The sequence below is a fragment of the Sylvia atricapilla genome, chromosome 7 (assembly GCF_009819655.1).
Source record: "Sylvia atricapilla isolate bSylAtr1 chromosome 7, bSylAtr1.pri, whole genome shotgun sequence".
In the NCBI taxonomy this organism is placed as follows: domain Eukaryota; kingdom Metazoa; phylum Chordata; class Aves; order Passeriformes; family Sylviidae; genus Sylvia; species Sylvia atricapilla.
The window spans coordinates 16,008,206-16,030,548 of NC_089146.1; the positions used below are offsets into that span (position 1 = coordinate 16,008,206).

The 22,343-nt window shown below is 38.6% G+C and overlaps 1 protein-coding gene across 3 annotated transcripts in view; it reads right to left on the minus strand.

The window, feature by feature from the left end:
- The window catches only part of AGPS (alkylglycerone phosphate synthase), a 70,053-nt gene that overhangs the window by 22,810 nt on the left and 24,900 nt on the right, over positions 1–22,343 (minus strand). For all 3 annotated transcript variants that reach the window (XM_066322739.1, XM_066322738.1, XM_066322740.1), the window contains exons 2-7: positions 11,970–12,059; positions 8,243–8,333; positions 3,798–3,918; positions 3,642–3,716; positions 1,974–2,045; positions 282–361 (exon numbers count right to left, since the gene is read on the minus strand). In XM_066322739.1, the coding sequence (XP_066178836.1) occupies positions 282–361; positions 1,974–2,045; positions 3,642–3,716; positions 3,798–3,918; positions 8,243–8,317 (423 nt within the window). In that variant the 5' untranslated portion in view covers positions 8,318–8,333; positions 11,970–12,059. The remainder of the gene's footprint in view (positions 1–281; positions 362–1,973; positions 2,046–3,641; positions 3,717–3,797; positions 3,919–8,242; positions 8,334–11,969; positions 12,060–22,343) is intronic.

Genomic DNA, 22,343 nt, shown 5'->3' on the forward strand with positions numbered 1-22,343 from the left:
AGAAGAGTAGCTTTCTCTGAGTTTGATCACCCAAAGCTGCTATAAGGCTTAACAGTGACTTTTTTTTTTTTTAAATTAAATATATACAGGTCATATAAAGTAGTACAGGAGTAATATCAGAAAAATAACCTGATGAAGTACCAATTTAATCATCATGGTACTGATTAGTATTTCCATCCCTACTTTATTTTGGAAAGGAAAGAAATGTCATTCTCTAGTGATCATTCACATAACTGTAGGATGATTTAAAAAATTAAAATAAAAAATTTAGGAGATCATACCATTTGTGATGTATCCAGGGAGACAATTGTTCTTTTTTCTTCTTCAGGACATTCAAGGGCACTAGAGACACTTGTTCCTCCTGCAAATATGGGAATGATATTGTGATCATAAAATTCTCAGGTAGCTTTTCTTCCAATAGCATGCCTCTTTCCCTCCTTTCTGATCCGGAATTGAATAAAGAAAGATCACTGGAATTAACTGTTTGAGGCTAGTGATCAGCCTCTCAAGGCTGCCCCTTCTCCCAGACCAGGTTTCACAAAATCAAGGCAGCAGCAGAGCTGTACAATGCTTTAGCAGCACTCCATAACAAACACGACATTCTGTGACCATCTCAGCTGCTTCTGTTAAGCCCAGCACAGAGCTTTAAAACAAAGAAGGGTAAGAAATTACAAAGTCATTCAAGAAACATAGAGCTACAGTTTCCAAAAACATAGAGCTACAGTTTCCATATATTCTGTAGTGGAAGCCACTACACTTCCACCTAGAAACTTGGAATAAGAAGTCTGCCTAGTACACGAATGTAATATTTATCTGAAAGAAGAAATAAATGGAAAGGGTTTAACCATATAAAAAATAGGATAAAATCAAGCATCAGACTTATAAACAGTTTTTAATGTATCTTTATAGGATGTCACACAACAGCCTCCAAGAAGCCTTTTGTGTTTCCTATGCCACAGCCATAGGAAAAGAGAGGGTAGGATGCTCAAGATCCACAGCAGGCTACAAGAAGAAGTGACAATGGCAAGTACAGAGAAAGTGCCAGCTAATAAAACACTCTGCAAGAGCAGTGAAGTCCAACACCTTTGTTTCCAGTGATGGAAAAGCTGGCACTTTCCTTAAATAACAGCCCCTACTGTAGTAACTTCACAAGTTGTTTGTGAAACTTGGAAAACAACCTGAAGATCTTTCTGTATCCTGGACAGTGAACAAGAAATAGCAAATACTGCTGCTTTGAGCTCTACTGGTTTACTAGTATTAGTTAGAAGTATTTATATTATATTAGTATATTACTAGTATTAGTTAGAAGGTGACAGTATTTCAGCCCTCCAGATGCATCTGGCAAGGGTGAGTGTGCTTAGGGAGGAACCAGCTCCACAAGTTTAGTATCATCTTCAACTGAAATGCTCATCTTCTCAAACAGTTAATGTCCTTTTGCAAGGGCTGTGCTACAGCATAAGCAAGTACCAAGTAAAACATACAGATTTTTTTATGCCACAGAATTAAGAGTTCTTGACAAAAACCTTCTCACAGAATGAGCTCATAAAAGCCAACATCCCATGTTTCCTAAGCTCTATATCAAAACAAGGTAGCTCACAACTCTACTTCAGCAGGCTTAGAGGAGAAGACACCCACAACGAAAACTTGAAGTCCTTTACAAATTCTTTAGGCTGAGAAGGACACAGATTGTACAGGCCTTTAGCTGTACTCCAGCTGAAACACTTCCTGAAAACTCCTTGCCACAGGAGTCTCTACTGAACATCGTCTACAAGGAAATTAGAAAAATTTTGCAGTAGTGGTTGACCACAATCCTCTCTGAAACTTTGAGCTCCAACACTGCAACAAAACCCCCCTTATTTATACACGTTGTGGGAAGAGAGCACAAGTAATGAAGAACACATATTTAAATTGAAGTAGACAACATTTTCACAAATAACCTTAAACAAGACAGGACATTTCATAATTTCACTTACCACCAAATGGTATTATGCAGAGATTGTGTTTGCAGGCTAATTCCACAATTTTAACTACGTCTTCATGGCAAACTAAAAAAGGACAAACAGTTAAATCCCAGAATTTGTGCTTGCTACTGTTATTTGTGCTATTACTAAAAACTGCAGTCTGAATAAGCAGCAGCTTCTTTACCGACACCAGCAAGGAAAACGTTTCAAAGTTAGGCACTAAATAAGAGCTGGGCTCAGAAGTAGCAGTTTCAGGGTAAAGTTTGTACCTCAAACAATTCTACATTTGAAGAACTAACTACAGTCTTAGTCTCTTGCTCTATGCATCGATTGAGACGACCTGCAAATTCTCAGGGCAAGATGGGCCACCGAACAGTTAACAATTCATCTAGGTATCTTGGAGAACAAATCACATGTAAAGCTTTTATTGAAAATAGGCTGTCCAATTTATTTTAAGTGAGAAATAAGTCTCTTCTGAGAGATGAACAGCACATCATCTTCCTGGCTGACCTGCAGCTTCAGAAGTGGAGTTGCTGATGGAATCTAATTTTTTAGGATGCATTCTGTACCTGGTCAAATATGGAGGCCAAAATGCTTCTGCACAGCCAAGTAAAAGGATCAAAAAAGAGATCAAATACATTGCATCCATGAGTTTGTACAAACACCAAAGAATAAGCAGGACTAAATAAATAGTTTCCAAACTTTGGCTACTTTGCTCTTGTCATACAGAGCTGTTTTAAATGAAGGTAGTCAATCATTTTGTTTCAGTGGCTTTTGGAGCTACATGTAATGGAATTTGTGGCAAGTACTGTACACAGTCACCAGCGCTGTGAAGTACCTGGCCTCAAGTACTGAATTTCATCTTATAGCACCTCTTCTCATGCTTCCCATATGTGATCTTTTCCTCTAAATAAAGGAGGCAAAACTGAGTAGGACTAAGTTCTTATAAGAAATTTTGAAGTTTTTAATGCAGTGTAGCTCTTAAAATTATACAAGATAATGAAAGAGCTGGAATCATACGACTGAACAGAAATTGACATTTACTTAGATCAAATGACCTTTTGGTTCACTGCTGAAGAATGGCACATGAAGTAGTTCCTAGTGACTAGAGACACATGACTCAAAGCAAAGAAATCCCATCTGTATCCTTTGACTAGACAGAAACAAGCAGGCACTCAGATTGCACTGCTCTTTCTTCCAGTCACTGATCTTTTGTAAAGTGTTCTGTAAAGGAGTTACAGGTGTTACACTTTTCTTTTTACCAAAGTACAACATGTTTAAAAAAAGTTCTTCCAATACAAACATTTCACTACCCTTCTAGCATCACGTACACCTTTAGAACCCAAAATCGAGACTGCCATTTTTGACAACTGCTCTTACTGAACATACATGTTCACATTACACTGTGGGTATTAAGTGGTGAATTCATCTGTCAACATAAACTTCAGCTACATTTAATAATAAATTGACTTCCCCACAAAATGATGGGATTTCACAGACACGACCTGCAGTCCAAATGCTAAACAATCATGATTACCATTCATGAGACAAGTCCTTCAGGTTCTGTAAAGAGGAGTGAAGTCAGTGAACCAAGAGACACCTTTCCCCTGACTAAAATGCACATGAGTTTAGTTAACAATGGCCTCCCAGCTCAGAAGGAAGAAGACAATAAAAACTTACCAGGCCATACAACTATATCAGGAATTCGCTTAAACATTCCTTCCCTGAGTACAAATATCTCGTGTAGGCAGTGACCTGGAACACAAACAATAAGTTATCAAGTTCAAACAAGGAAGCACTGAAAGCAGCACAGTTATACAAATGAAGTTCTCTTACCATGAGCTCTGAATACCCTATCTTCTGCATCCTGGGAATATGAAATTTCAGTAGCTCTAAGATCCTGAAGAAATTCTTCATTTACAACGGATGGAGGTACATCATTAACATTTAAGGATGCCTACAATACAAGAAAATAAACTCATTAAAGATAGGTTCATTCTTACAGTATTTCTGTAAAACAGAAGAAAACCAGGCTAACACTGACTGACACCCAAACACACCTATTCCAGATCAGAGAGACATCAGTTATCCTTCACATCTTCAAACCCCCAATCCAGCCTATCCTACTCTGCACACAAGAAGTTTTATTTCAGTAGCACATTCTTACCTTTCTTTCTCCTGATAAATCTGGAGAAATATATGAGCTTATGAATGCATACTGAACAAACTATCTCTTTTTAAGACTTCCCAAGGTACCAGAATACATACTAAAGTCACTACACACTGCAAATTCTACTTACAGTTCTGTTTTCACTAAGCCACTTCCCCCCTCCCGTCATGCCCTGAGAGTTAAATACAAATTGGACTAAAGCCTAATCAGAAGTCCAGTGCTAAGCAAAACTAAGAGTGACTGATATAACTTAACAGGCACACTTTAGGCAGACCTCACCTCTAAGAAATATTCCATAAAATCCATGTTGAGTCACATACATACAGGTCTTTCCAGAAAGCCTCCATTAAAGTCCCAACCAACACCTTGGAAAGGTGTTCTCCTTTGAAGAAGCTACATAGGAATTTTTGACGTACCAACAGACCTTGAATCAAGATTCTCTAAGTTCAGAGGGAAAAATCTCTGCTTAAGATTTTCTAACAGCCCATTCTTACAGGTTCTTCCAACAGATGCCTTGTCTAGTACTCTTATAGCTTCTCAAAGTGCAGATATAACCACTTAACTCTCTTTTCTGAACTCCACTTCCAATTACTGGGCACATAAAAATGTAGTTCATATGTCAATTTTTTAAAACCCACTCAGAGAACAAGAACTTTTTACAAGATCCAGATTAAAAAAAAAAATTTTGCACACATTAAGTGTAAAACTTTTATTTCCTTTGAAGATTCTGAAAAGACCATGCTTTTTTTCTCCTTAAAAATGGAACAAATATGGGTAATTTCCCTAAAGGAATATGTCTTCTATCACAAATTAAAGAATTCTTTAATTAGATTAAAAGCTTGTCTGATGACTAAAATCTAACTTCTTGACTTTAAGTCTTCCTGTTAAAGAAAATGCTGGTCAAGAGTCTTATTTCCTGTTAACAAAGTCTCTCAAGTCTGAATGCAAAACTGATTTTTTTTTTACCACCATATCTTTTACTTTAAAAACACTTTTAAAAATCAGGGATTGAACAAAAAGTAGATAAAAGAGCGCAATGCTTTCACACTTCTTCCATGAAAGCCTTGCTGGAAAATTAACTGACACCAACCCAAAGAAAAGAATGTGCTTGCATTTTTGCTATAAAGCTCTCAGGACAGATTCCAGATTCCCGGCTGCCTAGTGATGCCAGGAAGAACTCATTTACAGCCCTCCCATCAAAAAACATTGTGCAGTAATGTTCCAACCTAGTCAAAGAAACTTAAGACATCTCTTTGACAAGCCTTACCTATGCTTTTTGACAAATACAAAAATGGAATAAAAAAATGGAATTCACTTTGCTTTCATCTTCTAAAGTATGCCTGCTATAACAAGTATACTCACACATGTAAAGTTTTCTTTCCTAGAAGAGAGTTTTGTCTATCTTTGCTCTACATAACCTCCAGAGCAGCTGATACTTTTTGGCAATACATGTCTTAAGATAAAATCTTTGTAGATAGTACCAGTTAACAAGTAAGGAAATTGGAGATTAATAGCCTCCCATCTGCCATAACAGCAGCAGTCTATTCTGAATGGGTTGAGTCTAAAAGTTGTAAGAGCTAAAGAAAGTAAGATTTAAACTTATCAGAGAAGTTGTATCATTGCTATGGAATATCCACCCCACAAAAACTATGTGAGGTTATGGAGAAATTAAGAGTACTGACAGGAATAATTCAGAAAGAAATAGCTGCATGAGATGTACATTAGTGATAGCTGGCATCATTCATAGGTTCAAGTGGATAGGCAAAGCTTTGGGTTAGAATGTGGAACATATGTCATAATGAACTTTTCATGTGGAACATATGACATAATTAAAATGCACTTTTAACAGTGATTTGACTTCTGGAAGAGGATATGTGCCATCCTGACTTGCTTTAAGGATAGTGCTGTACTTACTGAAATAAGGTGTCAGACAGCTAAAAACAAAAAAAAAGCCTTTTCTCTCCAATATATTCACCATGTCACCTACACACAGACAAGCTGAAATTAAGTGTTGTTAAGTGAGAGGCACTCCACAACCGAGGCACCTTGATTTTAGGAGCCAGTCAGAGTAAACACAATGTAAATCTGATCTTGGACTGCTGCTCTTACTATTCTGCTATTAATGCACGTTCACACAGTGCTGTGTGCTAGCCCAAAAAACTGATAGCAACTCAGGAAACATAATAAACAAACAAATAGGTACCAAATTAAAGATCTTTAAATTATTTAAGAAAAATCCTTGCTAGCTGTGTTTACATTTTAGACTTAAAACTTTTGCTTCTTCATGGATTTCCATAGACAAGAATTATTTCATATCAAGTTGAACACTAAGTGCCTGAAGATCTTTGTTCACCATAACATGAACTACTTAACAGCTACAACAATTCTTTGCAGATGGTTTTAAGCATCTTGATTTTTTGTAACTCTTCCACAAGTTTTTTTAATAGCTTAGTTTTAATCTTCAAGATTAAAAAGATTAAATATTTCTATAAAAACCTTACGCATAGTGACAAACAAAAACACACCTTCATTTATTCTAACAATACTTAAATGTTTTAAAATTTGCACCCTGAAAAGTTAGTCAGGAAACCTATGTGAATTAAGTCTAAACTGCTCTCTACATTAAGTCTAGTCTAAACAAAACAAAACAAAACAAAAGCATCAACAGATCTTGAAGATCACAGAAGGTACATTTACCATTATTAATTAAAACACAAAACTCTCAATCTTACATGACAGAGGCAGAAAGAGATGGGATAGAAAGACAAATGAACCAAGAGATCACTTCTCTACTGCTGTTCCTATATCCAAATTTCTTCATGCTTAGGTGATAGGTGAAACCCAGCATAGCATGACAACCTGAAATACACCTAGGAGTCATGACAGCCATGAAAATGAGGGACCTGCAGCAGTACTTGAGACTAGCTATGAGAAGACCAGATATATATTGGAGACTCCAAAGAGTCCTATCGCGTATCAAGGTAGTCAGCCTGCTTCAGATTACAAGACCATCAAAAACAGAGGGGCACAATATAACAGAAAAGCACTCGACCCTGCTGGCAGATTTCCTGAGGAGCTGGTGTGTAAGATCTAGTGGAATCAGGGTATTATTGAAAAATCTGTACTTGTCCTTCAATTCTGCTTTGTACTATCCTTTGTCTGCATGTAAAAAGCAAACAACAGCTCCCAAGACCTCTGTTCACAGCAAGTTCAAGTGGCTGCCAGTTAAGACCAACTCTGGTCAACAGAAAAACATCCAGATGAATTTTTCAAAATATATTGGCAGATGGAGATCCGTAAGTCACAGCAGATGAAAGACTGTCTCGATGAACAAAAGACTGAAGAAGCATTTAAGTTTTCAGGCCCTATGAGATCACCTGCTTCCAAAAAAAGGCAATCCTGAACTCACTCAGGAGATGCGTACAATCATTACCCAAAGCTGAGTTGCTACAGTCACAGTGCAGCCTGCTTCCAATATTGCTTTAGCAGCTATCTAGTCATGACCCTGAAGCTTCAAAGGGATTCTAATAAGGGAGCCAGGTGTCCTCACTCCAATGTAAGTTACTCTTTCTAAAAAGCAAAGTATGTTTGACTTACAGAACCCAGAACATTCCAAATGCGTTATTTTTCTGAAAACATTCAGTTCTATCTTGAGTATTCTGGTAGTCAGTTTTCAGACATGTAAATAAATTTACTGTCAAGTAAGAACTTTGACATCTTTCAATACCCTGAAAACACACCATAGTTTAACGTCCCTACATTTTCTGTCTCTGTTATCATGAATAACACTGATGTTGTATAAACAACCCCCTCCAGGCCTAAAGTTTCTACAGTCTTGAAATGCAAGCTACAGGCAGGATAAAAAATTCCCTGTTTTGGGAACTTTCATTTCAATAAATGTACTACCAGTTATCCTGAAACCACAAGTCATGCTAAGACATGTAAGGTTTCACACAGTAGTTCTACACCAATTTTTTTCCCAAAAAACTTGGAGATATTAATACACTATATTTAAATCAATTATGTGTAAGAGCTGAATCATCTTTAACAGTGTGGTCTTGATTATCACCAAGACTAATGTTCAAAGGAACTGGTTCAGCTATTTACTTACTCTAGAGGTAGTTTTGTGCTCCAGACTTGCTCCAAAGGTTTTTTCTATCCATTCCTTAAAAGTTGGTAATACCATACCACCTAATCTGTACCTGAAAAGTCAATATTACACAGGGTCATTTTAAATTAAAAGAATGTTTGTCAGATACACTTCGTTCAATTCCATGTATGCACAAACAGAAGCTTTAAATCAAACTCTTTATCTACAAGCCTGTGAGGCTTCCACACATTTATTTTCCAAGCAACTGCGTATTTCATTGTATGTAACTGTTCTTTACTTCACACAGAATCAAATCATTTGTCAGCATAGTATCACTTCACTTTGGGTGTAAGGCTTTCCAGTTATCCCACCCCACCACTCTTAAGAAAGGCCTCTCCCTTGCAGTAGTGTAGAAAGCAGCACCAGAATTTACAAGCCAGTTACAGATAGAGGACAAACTGCAAGGTAGTCTCAGACACACAAACCCATTTCTGTACACCTTATGCTTTCAAGAAAACAGAAACAGTATTAGAGATCCTCTCTTCACCATCAAAATGCATCAGAATTCACCAAGCACTGTAAAATTATTTCCAGCACAAGCTGTTTGGCGAGAGCCTAGCCATGTGATAAGTGCAGACTTAGAGACAAGGGAAAGAGGAGCTGGTTTTGACCATGTGCATCACACGTGAAAACAGGGAAGGCTGGGGACACACTGAAAACAGCTAGAAACTACTGCTACTAATTGTATACATATACACACCTTTAGCATGTTATGTGTGCAAAAGTATTCCCAGAAGAGAAGAGAAATAAGATTTTCCTTTGGTATTAAGAGCTTTCAGTAGCTGAGAGTCCTTATCATCATTTTCACCTGGGTCATTGCACTAGACCTAACTGGCTCTTCCCTCTAAGACCATTAAGTCACTGTAAAACCAGTTATGACCCTGTCTTTCACAGCAGGAGCAACCAATTCTACAACTGAGTCACCTGTAACACAGAAAGATCAATTTTTGTTTCCTCATCTTAACTACTCCCCCAGCTCTTCTACTGACAAACCCCCTACTCTACTCCTAGAACTCAAAGGCTACAACCTTATCTCAAGCTAGACTCTTCAGCATGGAAGACAGTGTTCAGTCATTCCTCCTGTGACAGCAGTTACTGTTTCATCAGACTCATACAAAAATTGTGTGAATTCTATGAAAAGGAAAGTGCAATAAGCAATGAAAGTTTAATACATTTGCATCAAGAGTTTGCAATGAAGGCAGAGACCCAGATCAGCCTGGTGTGTTTTCTTCTACTAAGACCTACCTTATACTCCTAAGACCTACTTCTTAGTACTGCCAAACTATCATTATAGCTGGTTTGTGAGGGTAACCTTAATCACTTACTCAAAGGACAACTAAAGCTATCAGAAACCCCAAAACTTTTAAGTCAAGACATAAGTCATAGCAGAGAGGAAGTTAATTTACTGCAATGCATGACTGCTCAGGAAGCAAGTATGTATACACTGATGTTGCAAGAAGCCCCCCAAAATCCATCTGCCATAGACACACTCCAAAAAAACAACTTTAGTTGCTCAGTCTAGTAAGTATCATCTATCCCTGTGGAGATGGCAAAGCCTATAATAAAAAGATCATCTGACACATGGTCTGTAGGCAAAGTCAACATGACTTTCATAAAGGGGAATCTTGTTTCACTACTCCTTGGAGTTTTATCAGGGTGTAAAAACAGAAAGTGAATAACAGGGATACAACAAACATGAAATCCCATACTCCTTTTTATTTCCACAGGTGTCTATCCCAAAAATTATTTAAGAAAATACACTACTACAGTACTGAAGAATAGGTTATTCTGCAGGCTGAAGGATAAGGTTAAGTTAAGAAGCAAAGGGCAGAGTTTATTAATCACACTGATAAGAACTCAGGACCTTAAATAAACCCTAAGTAGACAAAAAAAGATACAAGTTAGGATAATTGCAAAATCTGGAAAAAAAAAAGCATTATTGTATATTTTGCAGAATCCCACTGGTAGTCACTATCCTGGCATCTCCACTGACCACATACAAGAGCAGCCCAGAGTGCTATGCATCAACTGGGCAGGTGTAAGAAAGAAGGCAGCTCATCTCTTTCTACTGCTCTGTAGAACACTGCTGTATCTACACCTTGAGCACTGCACACAGTTTTTGCCCCTATCTCCAGAAGAATCCAGGGGAGCTACAGAGGGTGCAGAGAACAACTGTAAAGACCAAAGGGCCTTACAAGCAGAGACTGAAGGGCCCAGGACTCCACAAGTATGGAGAGAAAATGCAAGAGAGGCTATGACTGAGTCTGATAAATTGATAACACAGTAGACAGGCTGAAGAACTATCATGCACCTAGTCCTGCAAAACAGTAAGAGATACTTGTTCCAAAACACAAGGACTTTACACAGCAACAACCTCAAACTTGCTGCCACTGGATGCTGCATAGGAAGGTGTGGGGTTATTAGACTGATTTATGGACAACAGACCAGTAAGTGGCTACTGAAAGGATCTACACCACCTATGCAGATGCTTATTCTCCTGTTGTCACTTGAAACACTCTCCTTTTACCACTGTGGCAAACTATTCCATAGAAACTATACTGGTGTGCCCCAACAAGGTATTTCTAATGTTATCTCTCAGAGACAGAGGGAGTGTGGATGGAGGAAAAAACACCATCTAGAACAGTGACTGGTATATATCAGTCACACAGCAGTCAAGCAGCCTTGACACTTCCTCCTGAAAAAAACCCAGAAGTCCTGACCTTTATCTTTTTTCTTGTTTAGTGTGCTTTGATTTTCTGTACAGCATCTCCCTAATATACAGTGAACCGGCTTATACATGGCTTTGCATTTTAATTTGGGCCTGGAAATCAAGAAATTAGCAACTGAAGTGCCCAAGGTCCCAGTTAGGTTTTTGCAGCTTTGATTCAAGCTAATTCATGCTAGTTTACAGACTGCAAGACTAGGAAGGAATTTTTAGGAAAGACAGAATTTTAGGGAAGACAGAATTTCTCTTCTCCATTCTTATGTTTTTAACTCTTATGAAAAGTGTATCTTTTAAACCAGGGAAGAGACTGCAAAGTTACTTTCCACTCAGGAAGAAAAAAAGAACCCAAACAAGTAAGATGGTGACAGGTTTAAATTCCACTGGAACAAAATTAAGAGATCCCCAAGCAGACTTCATTTTAATGTCATTTCTCAAAAAAAATATTTCTCAGAAAAAAAAGTTTGCTGCATAAAGGGTTAGAGGGTAATAAATCAGAAGTGGTGCCGCTACACAACATACAATTCAAGAGCAGGTTTTATTTTTAAGTTCAGAGGACAAAGTAGCTCCATGCACAGTGGTTAAGAAACACAAAACAAAGTGGAAATTTAATAAAGCAACTAGTTGATGCGCAAGAGATTCACAAAACTGCACCGACATGCTGCATGTTATCTAAAGCTTTAGAACATGGTGCAGCTTCTCAGTGTGATTTTATTAACCATAGATTATATCAAGTTACAGAGAAGACTCATATTTTTAATAAACATTTCAATAAGCCACACGGTCCATTTTACTATGTCAGACTCCTGTGCATAGACTTCAATAAACCTGTTAAATGCAGAATAACCTGATCTATGAAATGAAGTGACTTCTTTGCCCTCTTTGAATTAACTGCACTGTGCAGCTTATAAACTCTTTTCAAGTAAACTACTAAAGATACTTAATTTACATAAATTTTCAACTTACCTTTTTCCTGTGAATTCTGCTTGACCCTTCTTATTGAAGATGAATTTGGAGTCATTATATCCCCATCCATTCCACTTCAAAAGTTCTTGCCTTAAAGGGAGAAAAATACGTGAGTGACAATTTTAGCACACTGCAGATCCAAAATGATTTTCTGTTATATGGCTTTGGAAAAAAAGTCTTACCAGACAGCAATCAAGTACATATCAAAAGTGCATAGCTTAGAGCCAAAAGAAATTCTGAAACCACAACCATTACTCCTTCAGATTGCATCCTATGACTTGAAAGAAAAGATGCTCTATAAAAACAACCACTAGCTTAAGTGATTGCATGCTGTATTGAATCATAGAATCATTAAGGTTGGGAAAGACCTTTAAGATCATTATGTCCAACCTCTCACCAAACACACACCCACCAAGCCAACTAAACCACAGCACTAAGTGCCTCATCCAATCATTTCCTGAATACTTTCAGGGATGATGACTCCACCACCTCCCTGGGCAGCCTGACAGCCCTTTTGATGCCTTGGGAAGACTGACTGGAACAGAGACTGGACAGAGCTAGAGAATAAAGTAGATATTTATTAAAAGGCCTTTAAGGATACAATTTGGGCAGTACAAGAACTGGCCAGGGCTACACCCAAGATGGACTTAAAATGGTCAGAAAATGGATGGCTGGTCACGAGTTTTGGTCCATTTGCTTACTGGGGTTTAATTGTCCAATTACAGCTTCAGATTATAAAGTCCCATCCTTCTTGTTTTCTCTCTTCAGTCCACTGTTGTTTATGCTTTTAGGCCTGAAAACTTGTAATGGTTGTCCTTGATCTCCAGCAGGAAAAGATTTGTTTTGTCTACCTACTCTGTGAAGAGAGCTTACTAACACTTAAAATGAGGCTCAGAACTACACCCCTAGGCAGCACAGAATCTGAAAAACATGAAAGCTAAAATTATAACATCATTTCTCCCAGCGAAGACATTCTTCCTGATGTCCAACCCGAACCTCTCTAGGGCAGCTTAAGGCCATTTTCTCTCATCTTCTTGTCACCTGTTACCAGCAGAAGAGACCAACTCCCACCTGGCTACAACCTCCCAGCAGGGAGTTGTAGAGAGTGACAATGTCATCCCTGAGTCTCCTTTTCTCCAGGCTAAACACCCATAGCTCCCTCAACCACTCCTCATCAGACCTGTGCTCCAGACCCTTCCCCAGCTCCACTGCCCTTCTCTGGACACACTCCAACCCCTCCATGTCTTTCTTGTTGAGTGGCCCAGAACTGAACACAGGATTTGAGGCATGGCCTCACCAGTGCCGAGAACAGGGGGATGATCACAGCCCTGGTTCTGCTGGCCACACTACTGCTGGTCCAGGCCAGGGTGCCTTTGGCCTTCCTGGCCACACACTGGCTCACTCCAGCTGGCTGCTGACCAGCACCTGAAGGTCCTTTTCCGCTGGGCCACCTTCCAGCCACTCTGCCCCCTGCCTGGAGCAGTACAGGGCATGTTGGGACTGAAGGAATTTGTTTGCTTTTCTTCTGTGTAGAGAGAGAGGAGTAGATCACTGGTGATATTTTCAAATTGGCAAAGGTAATGTGTGAAAGATGCTTGGTTTTCACTCTATACACAAACATCACATACAAATAGGTTAACATCTAAATACTTTCAGAATAAAAAAAGACATTTAGTATTTAAATTTATTTGCTTGACAGAGAATAACGGTTTTAGTTGCTTGTCATCACTACTGCAATCACACAGCATTCTTAACATTCAGTTGATGAGACTCTTTGAGACACATTTGGACTGAAAGTCATAAACAATAAAACCTCAAGAATATGCAAGAATAATATATCAAATACAACCAGAATGTGGTAGCATAAAACTATAAATGTATAAAAACCAAACTCACAATTGCCAAAATACAAGCAGAAAACTGAAAAATCTTAAGCAAAACCATATCAGAGGATCTCAACTAAGATAAAGTCATCAGAACTGTGTAAGAATATTTACGACTTAAGAAATACACTAATAATAATTACACATAATCAAGCTTTGCTTTAAAAGTTTGCCATTTATTTACATCACAAATGAAATTACTAATCTAGAAACTGAATTTTAGTTAAAAGAAATGTATCTCAAAGAAATCTATAAAAAGATCATTTACCTCCCTGCCCCATATACAGTAAATGTAACTCTTACTCTTTGACAGCCTAAGAGTAAGATGATCAGGAGTGACCATTTCAAAAAGACCTTGTGATTCAGAGAAAACATTGCCTCAATCACTTTCAGCTCCAGCATTACATGCAAGATGACCGTGTGATGATTGATTACCAAAAGTTTTCATTATAAAGATAATATTAACATGAGCTGCTGACGTACTATCAGTGTTGTAATTCAACAGACTTGGCTTAAACAAAATCTATTTTCTTCAAACTGCCTGTATGCAACGTTTTAATTAATCAAATAGAAAAAAGCCATGGTCATGCATTTCATTACAATTGTTTGATTCAGACACTTCAACAGCCTTTGACAAATCTGGCATTTAAAGCAAATTTTATCAGTTGCTGAGTACTGAAATGACTTTATACAGTTTTGTGAAATAGCCAGTCTATGCTGCTCTTCTATACTGAAGAATTGATTCTAAAATTTCAGCCAAAACGAAACTGAGCAGAGCTGTCCAGACAGAGAAGCCCCTTCAGCTGCCTCCTTGCACTCATGTTCCATTGCATGGGAATGCCTTATGCTATTGCGCTGTTGTGACAATTATCAAAAAGGGTTCTTGAAGCACATTATACAGACTCGCCCATTTTTATCCTTATTTCTATGTATGGATATCTATAAATATTGCATGTATTTATATGAAGTTGCACAAAGAAACTAAGTCATACACAGTGGAGCTGCTCCTAGACGAGGAGGTGACACAGAATTGGGCAGCTCAAGTGATTTTTTTTAAACTAAATGTTCCATTCAAATCCCAATCACTACAGTGCTCCTCAAGGCAATATTTCTCCCTCTGCTGACTAAATGCAGTATCTCTATATACCTGACCTCTGCAGATTGTAGAATCCTGTAAAGTCAGAGCAGACTTGATATTTCTAAGCAAGATTGGGGAAGGGTCAAAGAGCTTCCCCTCTAAGGTAGAGAGGGAAGCCCTCTTGCAAGGCAGTGCCAAAATAAATATGCCAACAATGTTGCATGAAACCTGCAAAACCTGGAGACAATCAGAACAAGACACAAAAGGCCAGGCCCTAAAGAAACTGGTGACATCAGATAAACTGATAATGGCCAGGTTTGAAACTACCATTACACCTGATGTCAGTACAGACCGATACTTCCCACAAAACCATGGGCAGGTATTATTAATTAAGGACAGAAAGACAGCCAGATATGAAGGTTTTCTGCTATACCAACAACATTCCCATCTGCTGGCCTGTTCTAAAGGCCTAATTTTCCTAGGTTGGTGTTAAACCACCTGGCACTTTGATCAGGCTCTAAAATACAGAACAGAGTTTAAGAGTTCTAACTCCTAAGAGTTCATTTTCAGGTTGAACTATTCCTGAGAAAAATGAAGTACACAAAGCTTTACTCTGTCAGACAACATAGCTCCCATCATTGGTGCAATGATAATAATTAAATTTAAATCTAGAATAACAGTTTGCATGTTTGTAGAAGAACAGCTGACCCAAACACTTTGGCGACCTTGTAACACAAAGGCAGGAGATTTCACACCACCACACACAAAGGGCAGTACTACATGTTGTGGCAGGTAAACAACAGAACAATTTTTATACTCAAAACTATACTGAGCAAGTCTGAGACTTCTATTTGGAGACCAGAAGTGTTGCTTTTGGAATGAGTCATCTTACATCTACTCTTTCTTTTGTCCCACCACACCAGAGTACTGCCAGTTTAAGAATTGTGGTTTGATTTACATACTGCAGTTTCTAGCACTTCATGCCTACATGCTACGAACAAGTCAGACGAAATACTACATATGGCTTCCTTAAAAAATGAAGCCTAAAGAGGCCAGATTTTAAAGGCTGATCAGTCAGCTCTGATTTGTAAATCAGAGTGATTTCCGATTTACAGGAAGGCCTGTAAGGAAGACCAAGCTGTTCAGATCTCCTAGCATTACCATCTGAAAGGTTTGTCCTTCATAAGCAAGAGCAGGTGAACCTCAAGAGAATTACCCCCAGCAGAGAGGAAAGCAGAAGACATTCAGAGATCTCCAAGCCTCTATGACTACAGAGGCAATAGCAGTGTCATACTCATATAATTCAGGACTGAACTTTTTGGAAGAGTGTTACGTATTAGTTGACAGACTATTCAGGCCAGATGAGGCTGGGCAATGTGAGCATCAGCTCTGCCAGATGAGGCCAGGGCAGTGTGATGCTCTTCCCTAGGTCTGGCCACTATCCCAGCCTCCTGAATACTGCAATACACACCGGCTCTACATTTTCTTGGTTTTCCGGCTCCCACTTAGAAACCAAAACGGTAATTTGACTGTAAGAACCAGAAGGCAGGCAAGGAAAAAAAGTCTTTTAAGTTTTGTAACAGCAGTCCTTTCTTGGCATTTTTATACTGCCCTTGCACAGCATTACTTATACAATCACCATTTCTTAGAAAACACTTTTCACACCCCAGCTGCAGCAAAACACTCCCATTGCCCTCTAATGCCCTGGTGCAGCAATCAGAGCTGCCTGCCAGACTAATCTGCATCATGCACCATGTTTACCTTGGCTCTCAAGAATGATCTGAGCTGTGACTGAATAACTGATATAGTCTTCTACGTTTCCCAAATTTTTCACTCCCAGTATATCAGTGTTAAGAGAATATCATTCATTTCATATGCCAGATAAACAGAAAGGGCAGAAAGGACTGCTAACCATCTGCAGACTTAAGCACACACTAAAATCTTCCTCCATGTAAAAGTACTCAATGTATCTGAGGACTTCAGCCACCTATTGATCTGCATCTAACATGTACCATCATTATACCTTAACTTTTACAAATTATGTCTCTGCTAATACATCAATATTTTGTGCCATCTGAAACAAAATTACCTTTGCAATAATAGCTTCTACCATCATTCTTCAAAAATTCAAGGACTTGGTTGCTAAATGTTAACTAAAAAAACCCAACCTGAATACCTTGTATAATATCTCAATACATCAAAGTATGTCAGGAAGTTTCATATCCCACCTTGAAAAAAAAAAAAAAAGCTGTCCAGTTTGAATTAGTCAAGAGACATGTTCATGCTACACGTGTTGTATGTGTAGCAAGATATAATTTACACACCCTTCTGGTTTTCTTGCCAGACTCCTTTCCAAGAATATACAGCCAAGACTCACCAACATTTGACATTATTCTCACTTTAAACTAGATGTTATTTAGTATTGTACCCAGACTGTCTTATTTAAAGACAACATCTTTCCTGTTCAGTACATTGGCTTCAACAAAATGTCAAGCTCATTAACTATCTCATTTTAAACAGAAATAGTCAGAAATAGTAGAAACTGACCTTTTAATGTGTATGTAGAAAGTAGAAACTTTTTAATGTATATGTTCATATATCTATACACATGAAATTATATTGCTTGAAAGAAAACAAGCCACCAGTGGCAATAGCCTAACACAGTGTGACTAGTTTAAATGAATTCAAATATTCCACTTCTATTACAATGGCCAACACTAAAATACTAGTTCAACTCACTGGATAATGATTTTTACTGTTGGGGGGCAGGAGGGTGGCCCATGGCCCCCCAGCTGAACTAGTCCTCCTGAAGAATCCAGTCACTCAGCTGGGCAGGCAGAGGCCTTTGGACTACACTACCTCAACAAACTGTACCTGCCAGCACGGCTCAAATCTCAGGTTTTAGTGATTGGCACACTGACTGAATAAAAAAGTTCTCATCTCTCCCATAGGAAGCTGAAGGCTAAGCACAGTGTCTCCCACAGATAGCCATGGCTTCTTTGAAGAAGGAAGATGAATGTGCAGTTCAATCCAGCTGCAGAAACGTGACTCAGGTGGAGCAAAGTCCAGATGCTCCCATTGGTTTCCTCACAATAACCACCATCGTTGTCAATTCAATCACCAGTGGATGCTCAACACTAAAATCACGTATACAGAAAATATTCACAGGCACCTCTGTTGCACAATGGAAGAACCAGCAGATTCCTGGAAATCAGTTTGAAGTGGCAGTTTTAAGGACTACCACACAGGCTTAAGCACCAGTATTTGCCTAACGTAACACAGTCTTGCAAGTTGTAGAGCTCTTGCAAAAACCGAGTGCGTGGGTGCAGTAATACTGAGGCAGTATTATAGTAGTAAGGTGTTACAAGAAGACATTACCCAAGGAACAGTTTCTCAGAGCCTGCCTCAGCTGGACTTTGGGTTACCAACCCAGCCCCTCAGCTGGCAATTCCGAACCCTTTCCACAGGTGGTACCAGAAGACTGCTCTCCCTCTCCCCTGGAGCAGTGTCTCTGTTCAGATTATACAGTCACATTTCTCAGCCAAGCAACACTACAGAGTGTGTCTGAAGCCAGTAGTAAATTAGCATCAGGTGCCTGAAAGTAAGAAACACGCAGCCCAAGGAATTGTTTCAAGAAGGGCTTTGTGAAAGCATGATTTATCTGGAGAGGAATGCCATGCTGCAGGCAGAGAGTATTTGTGTTTGTCATTCTTACACTTCTTCCCTCTTGGAAGACCTTCCTTGCAGCAAACCTAATATAATTGTTATCAAGTCTGAAGTCAAATAACAGCTGTTTTATAACCTTAGACACATTCAGGTTCTGTAGCTCACACTTTCAGCTAAGCCCCTGCAGCTGAACACACACTGATTCAGTTGCTACTGTGTTTGCTGAATACCTAATACAACACAAACCTGGGCTCATAATTCCAGTTCAAACCTACAGAAAGCAGCAAATGCAGACAACCAGATTTCAGGCATAAGACATCAAGGGTTTAGGTACCCAAAAGCAGAGTGCTTTTTATTCTGATAAAACAAGTGTTCACTTTCCTTACACGCATTCTCAGCCTTGACTATTTCATTACTCTTCATTTTACAGCACTGTAATAAACAAAGCCCCAAGGAATAAGGAAATAAGTGTTTCTCTAATGTTCTTCCTTAGTAAATAAAGTCATTTAGGGCGAATTAAAGATCAAAGAAAACCAAGACATTATAATCATTCTTCTCAGTAGACACTTGGCCAATATGATTCTTATGAAACAGAATACTTTACTAGAAGCTCTCTCTTCCACCTACTACTTCAGCTGGCACCAGTTTCACTTTTTATCTTTTAAGAGACTGCTCTACTACAAAATGCACACACACGGCTACTTCCAGGCAGTAAATTAAATGGCACAAAGAGATCAGCCCTTTGAGATGTATTTTCTGAGAGCTTGCAAAACCAGGGAATCTGCTTTGCTGTCTTAAAAGAAATTAACAATGGAATCAACTGTCTGCTGCTTTTCTGCACAAGTAAGTCTAGTTCCTGGACACCTTTCTACCCGTCCCATTTCCTTTGTAGCAAATACATCACGGCTCAAGAAAACTTCCTGGCCTGCACCATCAACCTGGATGGTGTTGCACAAAACAGCCCAGTTTTGCATATAACAACTCTACAGAGGTATTTGGCTTGTTCATCACATTCAACCTGCAACTAATATTTACTAGTCCATATTATTTCTTTTCTGCAAAGAGGTACAGTAACACTTCTGCAAAGTCTAGCTGACTGCAGTCTGCTACACTACGGATCTCCTTACCTTGCTTCAGCTCAAAGTAGCTTCTAGTCCAATTAATTACTTTAGTCTATTGCATTATCAGATTATTCTAATTCTATTCAGCTTAAATAAACACGTTGAGTTTAAATAAACAGCTATATACATGTTCATTTTCTTGTACATAACAGTTCAGATCTCAGTAGATATCAAGCAGCTGATCTACAAAAGTCTTTCAGTTTTTGCTCCTCACTTTCACACAATAATCTGTATGGAGATTCACACATTAAACACTTCACCTTCCATCTACGTTCTTTTTCTAATAAAATTTAGCTAATGAATATATCTGGTTTGGCTTACTTGGTATCAAACTATCTAACAATAAATACTGTGTTATTTAAATTCTTGTAGATTTCCTACATTTCATGTTCCTGACATGGAACTACTTGGAACTATATATTAGACAGGAATTGCTGTCACATATGAAGTCACTTTTACCAGCAGATGACAACACTTTTTTCATGTTAATGTTTCCATGAGAGAATCTTCTTTATCTATTCCTCAAGTATCAACTTTGACTAACAATTAATTGCTTTGATGCAATCACAGAACCTCCTGTGAACCGTCACACCTTCCTCAATGCAACAGGTTCTTACTCTTCTGATTTCTTAAGAGTGGTGAAGTGGTACCAGCCCTTTCCTTCTTCACCCTTTTTCATCACCTTAACTCAGAAGTCAGCTACAGCAGGATACAGCTTAGCACCACATGTTGCCTAAACACTCTTCTCTAAAGGATGAAGTCTTTATTATAAAAAGATCACTCTGAGTATTGGGGTAAGTTACAAAGCCTCTCGGAAGACACTCATTATATCCAAGTAGCTCCAATTCTTTAGGAATTAACTCATGTTGCTGCACAATGACATCATAATCGTTAGCAGCAAGAATTACAAGCGTCTGTATGAAGAAGGTGCAGCAACATTAACACATTACCCTGAACAACCTGGCTGTGAACTCAACACACAGCAGTCAGCTCCATACACACTCATCCTTTAGTTTACCCTGTGTAACAGTATGTCCATAATAATTAAAAGATATTCACAAGCCTCTCTTCATCCCCTAGGAAAGCAGCTTGTCCACGGAGAGATGGGATAATCAGGAGATCCTGTCCTGCTTTCTGTTGCTCCAGGACAGAATAAATTTTAAGCCTACAAGGTACTAAGCCAACATTTAGTTAAAACTAAATCAATTATCCCTTTTAACAAAGACCAAAATGTTGAAAGTCTGATTTGATTAAGTTATGCTATACAAGCTATTTTGATGAGATCAGCATCAGTGTATGCTCCATCTCCGAGTCACTCTTACTTCCCTAGCAGTTACTGTGGTACAACTCTGTCCTAGGATGTTGTAGCACCTGACTGCTCCCAAAGCAGTACAAGTTGAACACTTCATGTATACACAGTTATTCTGAAGATTAAGGAAGTTTTTAACTCAAGTCTCACCAGCAATGTGAGCTAACCTGTCAACAAAAGTCAACAGCATAACACAAAAGGACAGGAAAAGTACTATCAAGGAAGTTATTTTCCAGGTCAATTGCTTTACCAACTTTCTCAGCATGCCTATCACCCTCTTAAGGCTTCAACACATATTGTGTAACTGTGATTCCATCTTTCACTGCAACACTCAATTAAAATATTACATTCAAGCCTCTCATGCCACTGAGAAATAATCTCTCTCACAGTACCAAAGATTTCCCTCAAGAGGATACTCAGACAAATAGATAGCTGCTTGTCTTTTGAGGAATTTTCCCATCTCAATAATTATAACTTGAAAAAGTAGAAAGTGTTTTACAATCCTTAAACACAACACATCAATATGCAAATACATTGCTCAATCTTCCAAGGCAAATTTTTATTTGGAAACAAGAAGAATTGGATGAAACCCACAGACTTTCAGGCAATACCACATACTCTCCATCCTCCCCTTGCTGGTGAGAAATAGTATCTGGATAAGATCTTCAACAGTTTGGTAGTTGAACTTGCAGCAAGAAAGCCATGCTTCTAGAGGCCACTGTCTACTGGCTGTTAGAAAAGCAGCCAGAAGAAAAATTCTGTGATCACAGACCTAAAGTACTACAAAGGGTTTATTCATCAAGGAAAGCCATTTACTTGCTGAAGAAATGCAACATGAGGAGAGTGCACCTAAATCTGCTACAGTAGTGTCCATAGCTTTGCTCTATTTCAAACATTACAGAAAGATGCAACTGGCATAAAGAACAAAGATTTTACTTAGGGTATTTTTGGCTACAGCTTTGCTAGGAAAAATTAAAGTAACAGCTCAAAAAAGGCAGAAGAGCTGAATCAGCACTCAACAGACTACAAGAAAACAGCATCCAGCTTTGGATTGTCCTAATATTACCAATAAAAGGCATGCACTGTCTCTAGGTCAGTTATTTTTACTAGATTTTCCCATCAACCTTCTCAGCCTCACAAATAAAATCAGCTCCAGATTAGCTGGGAGTCACTAGAACAAGACCCAGGAATTCATCAATTGCCCCCTCCAAATCAGTGTAGGCAACAGAACTTTCTCCTCCACCACTCCAAACCCCAGGTATTATCCTTAAACATGAGCTCAACTAAGATCCTCATATCCTAGCTATACTGAAGTAT